Below are 19,682 nucleotides of genomic sequence, written 5' to 3'. Positions count from 1 at the left end.
TAGACAAGGATGTCAGCCACAGCACCGAGTCTTCCTTTGCAGATGACACCCGAATCTGCATGACAGTGTCTTCCATTGCAGACACTGCAAGGCTCCAGGCGGACATCAACCAAATCTTTCAGTGGGCTGCAGAAAACAATATGAAGTTTAACGATGAGAAATTTCAATTACTCAAATATGGCAAACACGAGGAAATTAAATCGTCATCAGAGTACAAAACAAATTCTGGCCACAAAATAGAGCGAAACACCAACGTCAAAGACCTGGGAGTGATCATGTTGGAGGATCTCACCTTCAAGGACCATAACATTGTACCAATCACATCTGCTAGAAAAATGACAGGATGGATAATGAGAACCTTCAAAACTAGGGATGCCAAGCCCATGATGACACTCTTCAGGTCACTTGTTCTATCTAGGCTGGAATATTGCTGCACACTAACAGCACCTTTCAAGGCAGGTGAAATTGCTGACCTAGAAAATGTACAGAGAACCTTCACGGCGCGCATAACGGAGATAAAACACCTCAATTACTGGGAGCGCTTGAGGTTCCTGAACCTGTATTCCCTGGAACGCAGGCAGGAGAGATACATGATTATATACACCTGGAAAATCCTAGAGGGACTAGTACCGAACTTGCACACGAAAATCACTCACTACGAAAGCAAAAGACTTGGCAGACGATGCAACATCCCCCCAATGAAAAGCAGGGGTGTCACTAGCACGTTAAGAGACCATACAATAAGTGTCAGGGGCCTGAGACTGTTCAACTGCCTACCAGCATGCATAAGGGGGATTACCAACAGATCCCTGGCAGTCTTCAAGCTGGCACTGGACAAGCACCTAAAGTCGGTTCCTGACCAGCCGGGCTGTGGCTCGTACGTTGGTTTGCGTGCAGCCAACAGTAACAGCCTGGTTGATCAGGCTCGGATCCACCAGGAGGCCTGGTCACAGACCGGGCCGCGGGGGCGTTGACCTCCGGAACTCTCTCCAGGTAAACTCCAGGTCTCCAGGTATAGGCATTTCTTTGTGCTTATAATATTCATACAGTATCTCTCATTAAGTGTCCCTGAAGAGGTACCTTCAAGTGATTGCCTGATTTTTTTCTCTTCTTTGAAGGTTTTTGTTTATAACTTGAGAACATTTCATCACATCAATTTCAGATTTTCAACACTGGTGTACAGTAACTAGGAAAAAGCTCATATAACTATTGGCATGTGCAGGTGTCCTCTGGTCAGTTTTATAGAGACCATTTCTGATACTGGTTTTCACATAACTTGAAAAAGCCTCTTCTGATCAGTAATGATGGACTTTAATCAAAGAAAGGTTTACATTGATTTTGGTCTGTGTAAATACATAAATGGAGATCACCTCTTCCAATTGACTTCAAACCCTAACGCTGGTACAGGTATATCAGAGAATTTTTTTAAATTGATCTTGGGCTTGGTAGTTGCCAATTTGTCCATTTTATTAAAGAAATTGTGAAAATTGAAATGTTAATTTTGGTGCAATAATTTATGAGTGCCTCAACTGATAGTCTTCAGACCATTAACACTATGTATCCAGCTTAGAGGAAGCTTTGCATTGTTATTAGACTGTGTAGGTGCCAACTTGGAAAATTTTACTTAAACTTCCATGAGTTGTCCTTATCTAGTAGTGCAGAGGAGGTAATAAACCAGAATCAGTTATTTTTTCAGTAAGATTGTGGAGAATTTGAAGTAGAATATAGCCGAGAAAAGAAAACCAAGATATGCTGAAAACTCATTTTTATAATGTTGATAAGTTTCATGAGTTTATTGAGCCCTTAAATATCACATTTCCATGAAATAACTTAAATATATCTCTTTTGAATGGCTTCAGTCTGTAATGACTAATACAGTCTTACATAATATAGGATGATACTGTTTAGGCTTAGGGTGTGTAGGTGCTAAGTTGCCAATTTACTAACATTGTTAATAAACTGGGAATTATTGGATCCTGTATGATAACTGGAGAATGTCTCTCCTAGTCAACATTAAATTTCTAGTGCTGATGCTTTTCTCAGCTTTGCATTGATTTTTTGCTGTGTAAGTTTTCATTTGTCAATTTTATTAACCAGATTGGTTTTTGTGCAGTAACTGGAATGTATCTCTCCTGCTTGGCTTCAAACCATAAATGCTGGTGTATGTTGGAAAAATGTTTTTAGTGATTTTTGGTTTATGTAAATGCCAATTTATTAGTTTTGGTTGAAGAAATTGGGAAAATTGAAACATTGTACTGGTTTTCATATGATAATTTGTGAATGCTTCATCTGATCAGCTTCAAACTTTCACTCTCAGTAATTTGAGATATTTGGATTTGTTCTCTGTACAATAACTAGAAACCCCTTCTTTTGATTGGCTTTAAATTTTCAAAGCTGGTGTATCATGCTTAGTGCAAGGTTCAAATTGGTTTGGGGCTGTGTGGATGTCTCAGTCATATGAATGAATGTATAATTTTGTTTCTTTCAGTCATGTATATTCTTGTGTAGTATATCCTGGCAATGATAACCTTGTGAACATTCAAATGGTATAAAATACCAATAGGTTGTTAGGTAAGACACATATGCAACAGTTAGGTATCTTTATTTCGAAACGTTTTGCCTACACAGTAGGCAAATGGAACAATACTCTTCTCTAGACTGAGGGACTGACCACCTCAAAACTTCAAGGGTGATGGACTGATTACATCGTCTTCAAGTATCTAATGCTTCTGTCAACTTTTCTGTACTCGACTGAAGAAGCCTACTGTGTAGGAAAAACGTTTCGAAATAAAGATACCTAACTGTTACATATGTGTCTTACCTAACAACAATGATAACCTTGAAATCCCTTTGCCCTAGAGATTATCACTAGACATCTTTTAGAAAGGGAATTCTGTTACTTCAAAAACTATATAAAACTTGTTTATAAAATAATTTACGTTTCTTAAATTTTCACGTTTTTAAGACATCATCGTTTACTGAGACGTGAAAGGCTAAGGAAGCAAAAGCTGGAACTTGAGCAGCTTCAGAAGACAGACCCAGAGGCAGCTCTAGAGAAGCTGGAAGAGCTTGAACGGGCTCGAGTGGAGGAAAGGATGAGCCTTCGTCACAAGACATCCAAATGGGCACATCTCCAGGGCTTTCGTGCTAATAAAGATGAAAATGTGAGAATTATAAGATTTTGTGATATTATAGTATACGTATTAATTTCTTATGATACTATTAGTGTATAAATAATTTTAGAGCAGACTTTTTTTACATTGTTTTATTTATTGTTCAACTATTTTGATTTTTTGTACCCTATAATAATTTTTTTACCATGACCAAAGATGTTCATTTTTTTCCTCATGACATTGGCAATAAATTTATGTGTTGATGATCCTGTTTTTTCTTTAGGCAATGGCTGCTTTGAAGGAAAACCAGCGGATGCACCGTGAGTTAATAACAAAAGTTGGCACTCGTGCTGAGGACGAAGATGAGGATTCAAATGAAATAGAAGCAGCATTAAAGGTAAATTAGGATTAACTTGTAACATTACAGTGAAGCAGGAAACTTTCAGCAAAATTGGTAGTCTTTACTACCACCACTGGCCCTTTGAGTGTGGTCATGTGAACACATTTTCATTCATGGTTAAATGGACCTTGACAAACTACAGGGTTTCTTGTCCCTGACAGGATATATCTGTACCTAGGCCATGATAATCAAAAAAGTTACAGCAAGTGGATTTTTTTCACTTAGTGACTTTTTCAACATAGTTTTCCGTACCCATGCCCCTTGAGGTTCAGTTCAAAATACTATTTGTGATTTATTATGTAGTGAAAAGATTTAGTGACTTTTTTTTTAGTGATTATTATTAACAAATAATCAGTATTGCTTAAAATAGGGCCTTGAAAAATTACTATTGTGTCCTCAGTACATTTTTTTCAGATTTGTAGCAGATCATCAAATATTCTCTGCACCTGGTTTCAATACACCTGGTTTTACTTTTTTTCAGGAAAGAGAAAAAGCTATGGAGGAAGGAACATATGACCCTATGAACCCATGGACTAATAATCTCAACAAAGCTACATCTCAAATTCCCCAAAGTGAAGATGAAAGTTTTACCCAGTTTAAAAAGTTTTGGGAAGAAGTAAATAGCCGAAAACTGGTAGAGAAAAAAATTCAGGAGGAGATGGCTAAAAAGGAGGAAGAGGATAAGGTAATAGATGCAGAAGAAATTGATGAGGAGGAGCAAGAGAAAGAAAAAACAGAAGAAGAAACAGCATCAGAAGATAACAATGATGAGGAAGAGGAAACTAATGGTTATGTGGGAAAACAAATAGTTGAATTGGATGTATCTAGAAAAGTAAACAAGGATGGAAACAAGACTTCCATCAGTGAAGAAAATAAAAATAAAATTGCTTCAGAAAAAGAGAACGAAGAAAATAAAAGCAATGAATTAATTAGTATTGATGAGATGTTTGATGAAGCAGAAATAGGGATTAAGAAAAAGGTAAAGAGAAAGCTTGAAAAACTTGGTATAGGCATAGAGAGTGGTAAAGCCTGGACAAAGGTAAAGAGAAGAAAGAAGGCCAAATGTGTGACTAAAGTTGAATCCGTCACTATAGAAGAGTTTGATTTTTCAAGTAAGAATGATAAAGACAACATTGATGAAAGCTTGAAAAGAGTCAGAACATTAGAAGACATGGACTCCATACAAGAAAAAAGTACTGATAAGATTAAACAAGCTACTGACATCCTGAAGAAAGGAAATGCAATAACAGGGTCAGGGAACATGACCAACGAGACTAATTCAAGTAAAAGTAAGAAAGTGGAAGTAGATCCAACAAAGTTTCTCCAGGTATGTTATGAGAAATTAATCATCTGATAAAATACAGAATTTTATGCTTGCCATATTTCATTTTATACTCATCCCACTCACTTTCTTTATATATTTTTTCCCATTTGGTAAAATATACAAATAGCACATGGTTAAATGTTTATGCATGTTCATTGATTAAATCATTTAGGTACCAACTAGGAAGTTGGCCACAGCCATGCCAGACAATGTGGGACGAAGTGGGGAAGGGTTGGATGATGATGAAAATGATGAAGATGAGGATGCTGAGAATATTATTCGTGAAGCATTTGCTGATGATTATCTCATTGAGGAATTTAGGTGAGCTTTCCACACTTTGTAATGTAGATGCTAGTTTCAAATTGTTTAATTAATATTGTACATGAATTTCAATATTTAATGGTATTTGTGTAATTATGCATTGTACCACAGCTGTATATCTACTAAAGCTTTACACATGAATGGTTTAATACTGAAGGGCTCTTAGTGCAAGGAATTGGTGCTACTCTTTCCTTGCATAAAACTTGATTCAAGTATTGAACTTCCCATTTCTCAGGTGCTATAGAACCCTTACAAGTTTAGTGCTTCCCAGCGAATATAATAATATGTAGGCTGTGGGTTATGCAGTACTGTATTATAGAAGGATAAACTGCAAGTATTTTGTCATTTCTGCTTGGAAGATGTGGAATTCTTCCATCATATACCATATTTCTAAAATGTCCTGAAAAATCATCTCTCAGATTATGGAAAATAAAATTAATGAATTTCTTTATGCAAAACTTCCTGAGGATTTGGTAGAGGTAACAAGGTATTGGGTATACAAAAATGTTATCTATGGAGGCAAAGAAGGGAATGTATAAAAGTATAGTGGTACCAACTCTTTTATATGGGTGTGAAGCTTGGGTGGTAAATGCTGCAACGGGGGGGGCGGTTGGAGGCAGTGGAGATGTCCTGTCTAAGGGCAGTGTGTGGTGTAAATATTATGCAGAAAATTCAGTGTGGAAATTAGGAGAAGGTGTGGCAATAATAAAAGTATGAGAGGGCTGAAGAAGGGTTGTTGAGGTGGTTTGGTTATTTAGAGAATGGGTCAAAGTAGAATGATATAGAGAGTGTATAAATCTGTAGGGAAAGGAAGGCGGGGTAGGGGTCATCCTCGAAAAGGTTTGAGGGAGTGGGTAAAGGAGGTTTTGTGGGTGAGGGGCCTGGACTTCCAGCAAGCGTGCATGAGCATGTTAGATATGAGTGAATGAAGACGAATGGTTTTTGGAACCTGACGAGCTGTTAGAGTGTGAGCAGGGTAATATTTAGTGGGAAGTACAATGACTGCACTTTAAAGGAGGGGTTTGGGATATTGGCAGTTTGGAGGGATATGTTGTGTATCTTTATACGTATATGCTTCTAAACTGTTGTATTCTGAACACCTCTGCAAAAACAGTGATAATGTGTGAATGTGGTGAAAGTGTTGAATGATGATGAAAGTATTTTCTTTTTGGGGATTTTCTTTCTTTTTTGGGTCACCCTGCCTCGGTGGGAGACGGCCGACTTGTTGGAAAAAAAAAAAAAAATTCAGGGAAACCGGTTATTTTTATATAGCTGGACTTGAGTACTGGAAATGGAAAGTATAATGCCTGCACTTTAAAGGAGGGGTTTGGGATATTGGCAGTTTGGAGGGATATGTTATACAGTGGTCCCTCGTTGTTCGTAATTAATCCGTTCCTGGAGCCGTTACTATAAATGAAATTTACGATTTAAGAATCAATTTCCCCCATAAGAAATAATGTAAATACAATTAATCCGTTCCTGACACCCAGAAGTATTAAAGCAAAAAAATTTTTAACATGAAATATGCATGTAGTACATAAACAATACAATGGGAAATGATGAATGAAACATTAACAGCATAACACTTACCTTTATTGGAGAGTCTTCTTAGTGTATGGGAGACTGGAGGAGGAGAGAGAGTGGATTGTTTATAGTTTGGAAGGGGAATCCCCTTCCATCAACACCTCAGGTACCATTTGCTTTCTGGGGTTGCTTCTCTTCTCTGTTTCTTAATGCCACTAGGACCACCTTGAGAGTCACTGGAGTCCTGTCTCACAAAATGACTGTGGAGAGAGCTCTGTTTCTGGCGTCTCTTTAACACTTCCCTAAAATGGCCCAAGACTTTGTCACTGTTCATGTTGCCAACCTGGCTTGCAACAACCTTGTTAGGGTGATGTTTCTCCATAAAGCTTTCCATCTTACCCCACATAGTAAAAATCTCTTTAATTTCTGAAGAAGGCACCTTCTTCCATCTCTCTTCCTCCTCCTCTGCAGCAAGATTCTGAGCTGCGATGTGTTGCTCTTCCTGCTGAAGCTCTTGCAGCTCCTCAGTGGTGAGCTCTTCATTGTGGTCTTCCACCAATTCTTCCACATCCTCCAAACTCACATCCAACCCCATGGAACTCCCCAGTGCCACAATTGATTTTACAACAGACATAGGCTCATTAGGGTCAATCCCAAATTCTTCAAAATCCCTCTTGTCGACACAATCTGGCCACAATTTTCTCCAGGCAGAGTTCAAAGTCCTGGTAGTCACTCCCTCCCTAGCCATACCTATAAGGGTTATGCAGTGGAGGATGCTGAAGTGTTCTCTCCAAAATTCCCTTAGGGTCAAGTGAGTGTCTGTGGTCACAGTCAAGCACCTGTGAAACACTGCTTTTGTGTAGAGATTTTTAAAGTTTGCAATAACCTGCTGGTCCATGGGTTGGAGGACAGGAGTGGTATTCGGGGGCAAGAACTTTACTGTGATGAACCCAAACTCCTCGAAAATTAGGTCATCCAAGTTTGGAGGATGAGCAGGTGCATTGTCCATTACTAGCAGGCACTTGAGATCCAATTTCTTTTCCAGGAGATACTCCTTCACACTAGGGCCAAACACTTCATTGAACCACTCGACGAAAATTTCCCTCGTGACCCATGCCTTACTATTAGATTTCCAAAACACACACAATTTACTCTTCATAACATTGTTTTTCCTGAACACTCTGGGATTTTCAGAATGGTACACTAGTAATGGCTTCACTTTGAAATCCCCACTATTATTAGCACAGAACATTAGCATCAGCCTGTCTTTCATAGGCTTGTGTCCTGGCATTGACTTTTCCTCTTGTGTAATGAAGGTCCTCTTTGGTATTTTCTTCCAAAAGAGGCCTGTTTCGTCACAACTGAACACTTGTTCAGGTTTCAGTCCTTCAGCCTCTATGTACTCCTGGAATTCATGCACATATTTTTCAGCCGCCTTGTGGTCCGAACTGGCAGCCTCACCATGCCTTACCACACTGTGTATGCCAGTACGGTTCTTAAATCTCTCAAACCAGCCTTTGCTGGCCTTAAATTCACTCACTTCACCACTATTTGCAGGCAATTTCTTTACCAAATCTTCATGCAACTGCCTAGCCTTTTCACAAATAAATGAAGTCATAAGAGTATCTCCTGCTAATTGTTTCTCATTTATCTACACCAATAATAACTTCTCAACCTCTTCCAGTACTGGTGATCTCATTTTTGTCAGCATAGTTACTCCCTTTGCAACAACAGCATCCTTTATTTCATTTTTCTTGGCCACTATGGAACATAAGGTTGTGTAGGGTTTCTTATACATCCAGGACAGTTCGGCCACACTTGTACCACTTTCATATTGTTCAATGATGGTTTTCTTAAATTCAGTCGTATTTTTCACCTTCTTTACCACAGGCTTGGCACTAGGAGCTTTCTTTGGAGCCATGGTAGCTTATTTAGTACTTTCAAGCACTAAAATAAATGGAATATTATGAAATATTTCACTGGAGCACATGAGGGGACCTTCGCTCACTGGTAAACAATGCCAGACTGGCTGCCGCCCTGGCTCACGCCGTGGGTACGCGTCCCGGACGAACTACGACTCGTGAGTCAACCTATGAAAAGCGAGTCCATGTTTATACGAAAATACCTCTATGATTGGCGAATTTTACGATTGCCAGGAACTACGAAAAGCGGGGGACCACTGTATACAGTATCTTTATATATGCTTCTAAACTGTTGTATCTGGGTGCCTCTGCAAGAACAGTGATTATGTATGAGTGAGGTAAAAGTGTTGAATGATGATAAAAGTATTTTCTTTTTTGGGGATTTTCTTTCTTTTTGGGTCAACCTGCCTCGGTGGGAGACGGCTGACTTGTTGGGGAAAAAAAAAAAGGCATTGGACAACAAATGCTAATAAAAGTAAGGCAGTAATTAAAATTGCAGTACAGTAAGTCCTTGATTTACAAACATGTTGAGAATCTTCTGTATTGTGTATATCATCATCATACACAATACAGACGGTGCCCAATGTGTTCATAAGTTGAAGACTTCTTTTATTATGAATATTATGCACAATTCAGGAGGTCCCCAATGTCTTCATATGTTGGGGATTTCCTGTAATTTCAATTTTAATACAGTGAAAAGAACAAAGATAAGAGTAAGCAAGTTAAAAAGGAGTTAAACATTGGAGGGGGTAATAAAATAAAGGTGTTTGAATATGCTATAATTTTTTGGAGTGAAATAGTTTTACACCAACAGTTACGAGAAAGCTGCTGCCAGAGAGAGAGACAAGCCCAAGGTCGTGAGTCTTGCTCTTCCTGGCTGGGGAGACTGGACTGGACCCAACATAAAGATGTCCAAAAGAAAGATCAGGAAATTCAGGTCAGTGAGCATGAATGAAACCTTGTATCATGTAACTAGATTACTTGAGAGTACAATGCCTTCAAGGGAAGTGCCTTGATGTTGATGAAGAGCTCTTAATTCAAAAGAATTGGCAACTGCCTTCCCCTTTCTTGTATCAAACTTTATTATCTCTTCACCAAAAACCTGCACTTTAGAAAGGAGTGTTTGGATGACATTTTGGTCAGTCCTGGATGACTATCAAATCACAACTGAGAGTAAGAGGCAGGGAAGGCCAGAACAAACTATACTGGCTCATCTCTAACAGTCCCTGGTTCAAATTCTTCCTCACTGTTACTAATCTTTCCTTTGTCATATTTTCCTAGCAGCTTGATCTGTGCCATTTCACCCCCATGTGCTGGCATTGATCTAGTTTAGCTTGTCTAACTCTCAGAGTATCCCTGACATGTCTACTATTCATGGTGCATTTATTCCTGCTCTTGATAGATTTTTCCTAAGAATCACCACTTTCTTCATTGCTATCAACATCCTTACCTCTCTTAGATCCAATACTAGTACAGTGGAACCTCAAAAATCGAACGTATCACATATTGAATGTTTCGAAAATAGGACCATATTTTCGGCCAAACTGTGTCCCTGTTATCAAACGCGCCCCTATTTTCGGACCGCCGGGTACAGGACCTGTCTGTCGCCTGCTCTGTCCGCGTCCCCGCGCAGGCGCCGTGAGCAGTCTAGCTTTGTTTATGCTTGAGTGAACACTAACCTGCACTCTCATTCACACATTTTACGATTATTTCGTTGTGTTTAGTGCTTGTGGGACTGTGAAATAAGCTGCCATGGGCCCAAAGAAACTTGCTAGTGGTACCCCTGTGGTAAAGAAAGTGAGAAACACCATAGATGTGAAGAAGGAAATAATACAGAAGTATGAGAGTGGTGTGAGACTTGTTGAGCTTGCCAGGATGTATGGAAAAACAAGTCGACCATCGGTTCTATCCTGTCAAAGAAAGAACAAATCAAGGAAGCTGATGTTGCGAAAGGTGTTAATATAGGGAGTGGATGAGGTGCCTTCTTCAAAGATTAAGGAGATTTGTGCCAAGTGGAATGATGTCCAAATGTTTGTGCAGAAGTACCACCCTGAGCAAGCTGAAACAAGCCATCTTTGCAACAAGTTCAGTGACAGAACCATGTCCCATTTTAGGGAAATGTTAAAGAGGCGCCAGAAACAGAGGTCTGTGGACAGTTATTTTGCGAGACAGGGGTCCAGTGACTCTCAAGCTGGTCCTAGTGGCATTAAAAGACAGAGAAGGGAAGTAACCGCAGAGAGGGCTTTGCCTGAAGTCCTAATGGAGGGGGATTCTCCTTCCAAACACTAACCCCAACTCCCTCTCTCCTCCTCCCTATCTTCCAGATGCCATCACCAATCTTCAATAAAGGTAAGTAAAAAAATATGTATTACTATACATAATTAAAAACTATAGTATTTGTTGTATGTAAAACTGCAATTAATCTCTATAAAATGTATTTTTTATGTAAATATTTTTGGGTTTCTGGAACGGATTAATTGTATTTCCATTATTTCATATGGGAAAGTGGAGACAAAGAACTTTGTCCTTGGAGGCAAAGAGGGGAATGTATGAGAGTATAGTTTTACCAACGCTCTTATATGGGTGTGAAGCGTGGGTGATGAATGTTGCAGCGAGGAGAAGGCTGGAGGCAGTGGAGATGTCATGTCTGAGGGCAATGTGTGGTGTGAATATAATGCAGAGAATTCGTAGTTTGGAAGTTAGGAAGGTGCGGGATTACCAAAACTGTTGTCCAGAGGGCTGAGGAAGAGTTGTTGAGGTGGTTCGGACATGTAGAGAGAATGGAGCGAAACAGAATGACTTCAAGAGTGTATCAGTCTGTAGTGGAAGGAAGGCGGGGTAGGGGTCGGCCTGTGGACTTCCAGCAGGCATGCGTGAGCGTGTTTGATAGGAGTGAATGGAGACAAATGGTTTTTAATACTTGACGTGCTGTTGGAGTGTGAGCAAAGTAACATTTATGAAGGGATTACTTGAGTCCTGGAGATGGGAAGTACAGTTGCACTCTGAAGGAGGGGTGTTAATGTTGCAGTTTAAAAACTGTAGTTAAAGCACCCTTCTGGCAAGACAGTGATGGAGTGAATGATGGTGAAAGTTTTTCTTTTTCGGGCCACCCTGCCTTGGTGGGAATCGGCCGGTGTGATAATAAAAAAAAAAAAAAAAATATTGCTTCAAATTTCAGAGTTTTCGAATTTAGAACTAGCTCCTGGAATGGATTAAGTTCGATTTTTGAGGTTCCACTGTATCATCTTTACGTCTGACAAAGGCAGTTCAGTGGTTATCCTTAATCATGAGGATTACCTTGGAAAAGTCAAATCCCTCCTCTCTGACTCTCACACCTGCACTCCCTTCACTTGTCACTCTTGATCACATCAACAGAACTATTAACCTGAAACTTGGCTCTAATATCTGTCATTCTGACTTTGATCTTATTCAGTGTTTCTGTGCTATCTGTCCCTCTCTACCTTATCTTTTATGGTCTTCGTAAAATCTACAAAAATAGTATTCCTCTTCATCCCATGATTTTTTCTATAGGTTCCTTCTTTTACCCTCTTGCCTTTCTGTAGACACTTGCCTTTCCCATTGCCTTGTCAGATTCTCTAGACTTCAGAACACCTGTTGCCTCCTTCCACTTCATTTATCTTCTGCATTATTTTTTTCTTTGCCTTGCCTGTCTTCTGCCTTGGTGGACTCTGTCCCTAGGATTTTTTGGCAGTGGGAGTGGGCTACTAGCCCTCCATTTTCTTCTACATTACCACTTATATTAATATTACAAATTCTTTCACAACTGCTATTTTCTCCATAGTTACTTTTACCACTTGATTTACCATTATTATAATTATTCTTATTGCTGCTGCCGACAACCACCACTAGCACTACTACTACTACTATTCTTGCAATCCTCCATTTTGTCTTCTAGCCTTCCTTGCCTCTTTCTCTCTCAGCTGATTTGACAGTGGTCCAGGATGGACTGAAACATCATCCTAACATTCCTCTCTGAAGTGTAAATTTTGGTCAAATTGTTCCAGCCACAGTATCGTGACTTTTGTTCTTTATTATATTATATCTCATTCCTCAGGCATTGCTTGACCCCTAAAAATCAAGTGTTTCCCCATGAATATATTGATATTTGAGAGCATTAAAATATTTTGTATATGCTGTACAAGCAGTTGTTAATAGTAATTAATTTACAATGAATAGTATGATTGAAGAGTTGAAGTCAGAAATGTCAAGTGGAATCAAGAAGAGACTAATTGATAAATTGAAGGATGATGTCCTCAGGAGTACAGCTTGGGTTCGTATGTTTCAGAATTCCTGCCCCACGAGGACCTCCCCGTAAAGATTCTAGTATTGGTAATGTCATATACAATGAGCAGGCTGATGTTCACGATAACCTGAGGAAGGCAATGGTAAGTCGTTTGTTCAGACTTAGCACTTATCAGATATGCTAGGTTTTCCTTACACAGTTGGTACTCTGTTCTACATACTATACGTGTATCTGCAATTTAAACATGCTTTCAAGGAATCTGTCATTTGTATTGTATTTTTTTCTTGGTTTTAGTAGCTACTGTACTTTTAGGCAAATTTCTTTAACCCTTTGACTGTTTCAGTCATATATATACGTCTTACGAGCCAATGTGTTTAACGTATACATACTCAAAAATTCTAGCGGCTTCAAATCAAGCAGGAGAAAGCTGGTAGGCCCAGATGTGAGAGAATGGGTCTATGTGGTCAGTGTGCACCATATAGAAAAAATCCTGCAGCATACAGTGCACGAGAAAAAAAAGACTTACCATGTTTTTCAATTAAAACGCCAACTTTGAGGTGTATTTTCATATAGTTTTTATGGTTATATTCTCGTTTTCGTAGTCACATTTGATAGAATGGAAAACATATTATAGAAATAGAGGTGATTTTGATTGGTTTTTCTATGAAAAGGACCTTGAAATGGAGCTCAAATTAGGGGAAATGTTTGATTTTTGCTAATGTTCAAGAGTAAACAAATGATGTCATTGTCCAATAAATGTCCAACTAGCCATTCAGATATGCAGTCATGAATGGGTTGACATTATTTATACAATTGTTACAATATTGCAGTGGTCTGCATAATGGTAAATCTTCTATTTTTTGTTTGAATAAAAATTCAAAATAGAAAGCAAGAGTAATATCAGAGGGCCTGGAGACATCACTGATGAACAAAGAAAATGTTTTTTTAGAGCCAGGAATGTCTGCATTGTTCATTCTGGACCCTATTTTGAAATTGGCATATTTTTTAATTTGTGTGAAATTGGCAAAATTGCCAATTTCTGACCACTTTATTGGGTAGTTGAAATTGGTAAATAGGCAGTTTCTTGTACTCAGTCGATAGAACAAATGGAGTTCTAAAGAAATAGTTATGAGTTTGGTCGACTGGAACAATGAAATTAGCCGAAAATAGGGCTGAAAGTGAGTGAAATTACAGATTTGTAAATATCACCGAGGTCGCTAACTTCACAAGAGCATAATTCCGCAAGTTTTCCATCAAATTTCATACTTTTGGTGTCATTACCATCAGGAAAATATTCTCTATCATTTCATAATTTTTTTTTTTTTTTTTTCTCTCCAAGATTTTGCGACACCAGGAAACACCTCAGGATTTGGGCTTAAGACAGTCAAAGGGTCAATTGAAGTAAGATAGCTGACAATATTTTTTGAAAAGTCTCCAAAATATAGATCTCAGCATAGATTTTATAATCACCAAAGTTCTAGCCAAGACATCAGTGAGCTTGAAACAATGTAGCCATCTCAGGCACTTTATTCATTCCCTCTGTTTTGAGTTTGTCACTCAAAAAACTGACATTTTTCCCCATTTCTTGGCTAATAAGCCATAACCTAGACTCATTGTTCATGATTTAGACCTTCCCAATAATTGAGGCAGACCTAGAGAAAAACATAAAACAGACCAGGGAGGAAAGGGGGGCACCAACTTTTCCCAGGACACTTGCCAAAAATTTACCATTTATGTCATTTTGAGGCCCTTTTCATGCCGCTTCCAGGCTGAAACTGACCAAGAATCTCCTCTTTTTCACTAGTATATCTTCCAGTTTGTCTATTGACACCAAGAAACAACTAATAATACTGAAAACCCCAAGTCACCAGTGAATCCAAACAGGTCAGAGGTTAGCTGTTCCTGGTATACACTGCATACGGCATTATTTTTTTTATATATATACACACACATACCCATTATTTCATGTCTGGGCCAAAATTTGAGACTCCCTGCAAATGTTTTATTAGTATATTATAATCATATTCAGCACTAAACCCATAAGGGTTATTACAGCACTTCAGGGAGGGATGTGTGAAAGTAGAAATGTGCAAAGGTTAAGAGTGAGCCAGGAGGGGTAGGGATGTTTTGTTAAGGGCTATTGCAAGAGTAAAATTTAAATCAAAGTTGGGGGCAGTAGGTTTAGTTTCATTTCAAAAGTCAGAGTCTGCATCAGAGTTGAGATTTTCAGCAAAATCACACACAGTAAATTTGAGGGCGCCTTGAATTGTGATCTACGTGACCAACACTGATCCTACCGACATAGATCTACGTGAGCATCAGTGAGCAGGCTTAAGTGAAACTTTGTATTTTAGTTTTCTAAATATATAATTTTATAATTTGTGAATGAATATACAGTGGAACCTCTACTGAAGAGTTTAATCCGTTCCTGACCTTGCTCGCATCTGGATTTGCTCGTTTGTTCTTTTAAATTGAAATGGAATTAATTTGTTCCAGTGGCATGAGAAAATACTTCAATAATTTCCCTAATATCAACTCTATGGCATAATTATCTATCACAATTCATGTAATATGACATAATAAGTAATATTAATAACACAGAAACATGATACATACACTAGAATGAATAAAATACATGTCATTATGTATGTGAACAATAAAATGGTATAAAATACCAACAAGTTGTAGGTAAGACACATATGCAACAGTTAGGTATCTTTATTTCGAAACATTTCGCCTACACAGTAGGCTTCTTCAGTCGAGTACAGCAAAGTTGATAGAAGCAGAAGAGACTTGAAGACGATGTAATCAGTCCATCACCCTTGAAGTTTTTGAGGTGGTCAGTCCCTCAGTCTAGAGAAGAGTATTGTTCCATAGTCTGGAATAATATGGAGTGGAAGTGATAGGATGGAGCCTTATATAGCGCCAGGAGGTGAGACGTAGGTCACTAGTAGAGGTAAGAATGTAGACGTTGAGAGGTCAGGTCCCTCTCAAATCCAGCCATTCTCACTAGTAGAGGTTGTTAAAGTTGATTCCAAGTCTGTACCAAGATACCCTTGTGTTGCAGTGTCTGACAGAGTGAACACTAAAATAGTATAAAATACTGACAGGTTGTAGGTAAGACACATATGCAACAGTTAGGTATCTTTAAAGATATGGACTGATTACATCGTCTTCAAGTCTCTTCTGCTTCTATCAACTTTGCTGTACTCGACTGAAGAAGCCTACTGTGTAGGCAAAACGTTTCAAAATAAAGATACCTAACTGTTACATAATGTAGGTAAGACACATGCATGTGGTTAGTGGTGGTGACAGCAGCCATTGTTGTTGTTGGGGTTTATAGGGCCACCAATCAAAATCATATCTGTTTCTGTAGTATATCTTCTATTCTATCAAATGAGACCAAAAACAAGAATACAACCATGAAAACCATACAAAAATATACCACTAAGGGGAAGCTAATGGCTGAGAAGTGAACTCCGTTATTTATGGTCTGATTTCTTTCATTTTTGGTGTACGCTAAGAAGCATCTTTCCATCTAAGTTTCAATAAGATAGTCTGACAAAAAACTGAGATCCAATTCCCTAGATGAATAGCAAGAGCCCCTCAGCAGTGCCGAGGAACTTCCCTTGAGGCCCGCTCATATCTGGAAATTTCGCTTGCATCTGGAAGCATAAAATCGACCAAGCAACTGCTCGTATCTGGAAAAACTCGCAAGTGGATGCAGAGATTCCACTGTATATTCAAAAATACCTGACCATCTCGTATTTTTTTTTTACTTGTAGATAATTTTACTATACAATATACACAACTGCCTTGTTCCAGAGGTCTGTAAATACAGAATCCACCATCCCCAACCTTTTACTATTTTGTATCTAAATACTCCTGCCCTTTAACTTTCATTTTTTCTTTTTCAACATGCTGGCTGTCTCCCACTGTGAAAAGAAAAAAGCTTTCACCATCATTAACACACAATCACTGTTTTTGCACAGGCATGCAGGTATGACAGTTCAGATGCCACTCCAAGGAGCAAATACCCCAAACCCCTCATTTAAAGTGCAGGCATTGTACTACCCACCTCCAAGACTCAAATCTAGCTAACTGGTTTCCCTGAATCCCTTCACAAAATATTACCCTACTCACACTCCAACAGCTTGTCAAGTCCCAAGAACCATTCATCTCCATTCACTAACACATAGGCCAGGAGCTATGTCTCGACCCCTGCAACCTAAAATAGGTGAGCACACACAAACCTCTTACCCCTTCCCTCCATACTTTCCTAGGATGACCCTTACCCCTCCACTATAGATTTATATACCCTCAAAGTCATCCTATTTTATTCCATCCTCTCTAAATGACCAAACCACCTCAACAACCCCTCCTCAGTCCTCTGAATAATACTTATAGTAACTCCACACCACCTAATTTCCACACTACGAATTTTCTGCATAATATATACACCACACATTGTTCTTAGACATGACATCACCACTGCCTCCAGCCTCCTCCTCGCTGCAGCTTTCACAACCCATGCTTAACACCCATATGCTGTATAGCCCTTGTGGCTTATCGCTTCTTTTTGATTATAATAATAACACCCATATAAGAGTGTTGGTACCACTATACTCTCACACATTCCCTTCTTTGCCTATACAGATACTTCAGTGCACCACCCACCTTTCCTTCATCAGTTCTACGGTTTACCTTGTCCTTCGTAAACCCATCTGCTGACAAGTCTACTCCCAAGTATCCGAACACATTCACTTCTTCCATACTCCCTCCCTCCAATGTGATATCCAATATTTCTTTACCTAACTTATTTCATACCCTCATCACTTTTATCTATGGTCACTTTCAACTTTCATATAGCACCTAAATATCCAGTTTGTTTTTATTCATAATCTATACAATAATACCACTTATTTAAATATTCTACATTAAAACAATCTACTGTACAATTAAATTTTCCTTCTGCTGTACTGTTTTAGTTAATTCCAAGAGAAAGAGTAAAGAGTGCTCCAGGCAGTGTAGGTGCAGTGTAACATGCATGACTGTTGGGGAGGAAACATTTAACCCCGTTACTTCCACGGTAAAGAAAAACAAAAAATTAAATTTGAGAAACATTCAGGAAGCATGTAAAATTATTATTTATTATAATCAAAAAGAAGTGCTAAGCCACAAGGGCTATACAGCGGAAGCATGTAAAAATGGTTCTTAGTTTTATGAGGCAGCCAGTGTTCGACAGGGGATAAGTGTATACTGAATGGCATATATCTTAACATTTAACTTTAACTGAGACTGATTTATTACACCAACTGTACCTGTTACCTATGTACTCACTTCTCACAATATCCTTGAATGCAAGCACCCTCTTTCTATACAGTGCAAAATGACTTATGAATGATATGGTATTCTCTTTTGAAACCATAAATAACCCACACTTGGAGAGGAAACTAGAGACATTTTGACCTATCCCTAACCAATATTGTCAGTTAACTTGATAATGATTTAGGATGGACCAAACATCTAAAGTTTCCTCTGAGTGTGGGTTTTTGTTATAATACTCAAACTAAACCCATAACAGTCATACAACGCTGTGAGAAGGAACACGTGAAAGTACAAATGTGCGAAGGTTAAGAATGAGCAAAAGTTCAGGGCGTGTACTGTTCGAGGTTAGCATTCCCCCATCCCCAGCCACAGTATTGACTCATATTTGACATGGTGACTACTGTGGTCACCCTTGTGATTTTCTGATTACTTCATAATTTCCTTACCTTTGCCATTGTTTCAGGTGAGCGACTTGCCTTATCCATTCACCAGTGTGAAGGACTTTGAAGCTTCAGTGCGGACACCAGTAGGTAGGATTTTTGTGACCGAGATGGTACATAAGAGATTAACAACACCACCAGTGGTTACTAAGATGGGCACTATCATCGAGCCAATGACAGAGGATGAACTAGTGAGATACAAAGCTCAAGAACCACCAACTTATGAGAAGCAAAAGAAAGAAAAAAATATGAAAAATGTAAGAAAGAAGACCATAAATAAGAGGAAAAGGGCAAAGACTCATTAACATGAAGCTGAAGCTACTCAAAGGGAAAAATTATTAAAAGGAAAGGGCAATTTAGTTAATTTTTTTTTTTTTTTTTTTAGGGTTCCCTGAATGTATAGCACTTTGACTTAATACAGATTTGTCATTTTGTGAATTCAGTACTGTATAATAATGCATAGCAGCACCTAAAATGTTGTACTTCATGTATTTTATGTTCTATTGTCATTGTAAAAATTTTGCATACCCCTTCAGTGGGGTACCTTAACATTGGTAAAGGCTCTTAATCAGAGGGAGTGGAGCTACTCACCCCTTTTATAGGTCAAATCTGATTGCCTGCCATTCCTAAACTACTGTATGATCCTTAAGGATTTAGTGCTTCCCCATCAATATAAACAAAAATGATATTGTTGTATCCAGTAATAAATATAACAGTGCTAAAGCTAGACAATTCTGCAATACTTTTAAATTATAATTATTAAAGAGTACAGTATTTCAAATGTAATATTTAAAACAAAAATAAAGTATATAAAATAGTAAATGCATTTGGTAAAAAAATGTCCTAGAATATGGTACAATTCAGCAAGGAAACCTCTTCGGGGGGGGGCTCCTTGTCGCGGTGAAGAGGCTCTTGGTCTGAGGAATTAAACCTGTTGGTCTCCTTCCTCAGACCGAACCTAATTAACCCCAATCCCCCCTTCCCTATCCCATCCTCCCTTTTTCCCTTTCCTCCTCCTCCTCCTCCTCCCCACCCCTCCCTTTTGC

At 38.6% G+C, this 19,682-nt stretch overlaps 1 protein-coding gene across 2 annotated transcripts in view; it reads left to right on the top strand.

Annotated features, from left to right (window-relative positions):
- LOC128697805 (U3 small nucleolar RNA-associated protein 14 homolog A) overlaps positions 1-19,086 on the top strand; it is a 34,469-nt gene extending 15,383 nt beyond the window's left edge. Inside the window, exons 6-12 of one of the 2 annotated variants that reach the window (XM_053789721.2) lie at positions 2,966-3,164; positions 3,397-3,510; positions 3,995-4,840; positions 5,010-5,158; positions 9,419-9,541; positions 12,911-13,010; positions 18,660-19,086. In XM_053789721.2, the coding sequence (XP_053645696.1) occupies positions 2,966-3,164; positions 3,397-3,510; positions 3,995-4,840; positions 5,010-5,158; positions 9,419-9,541; positions 12,911-13,010; positions 18,660-18,941 (1,813 nt within the window). In that variant the 3' untranslated portion in view covers positions 18,942-19,086. The remainder of the gene's footprint in view (positions 1-2,965; positions 3,165-3,396; positions 3,511-3,994; positions 4,841-5,009; positions 5,159-9,418; positions 9,542-12,910; positions 13,011-18,659) is intronic. The other variant, XM_053789722.2, reaches the window with a different exon arrangement.
- Positions 19,087-19,682: the final 596 nt, after the last annotated feature.

The sequence above is a fragment of the Cherax quadricarinatus genome, chromosome 68 (assembly GCF_038502225.1).
Source record: "Cherax quadricarinatus isolate ZL_2023a chromosome 68, ASM3850222v1, whole genome shotgun sequence".
Lineage (NCBI taxonomy): Eukaryota > Metazoa > Arthropoda > Malacostraca > Decapoda > Parastacidae > Cherax > Cherax quadricarinatus.
The sequence above is the reverse complement of the archived record's forward strand: the minus strand, read 5'-3'. Positions and strand labels throughout refer to the sequence as shown.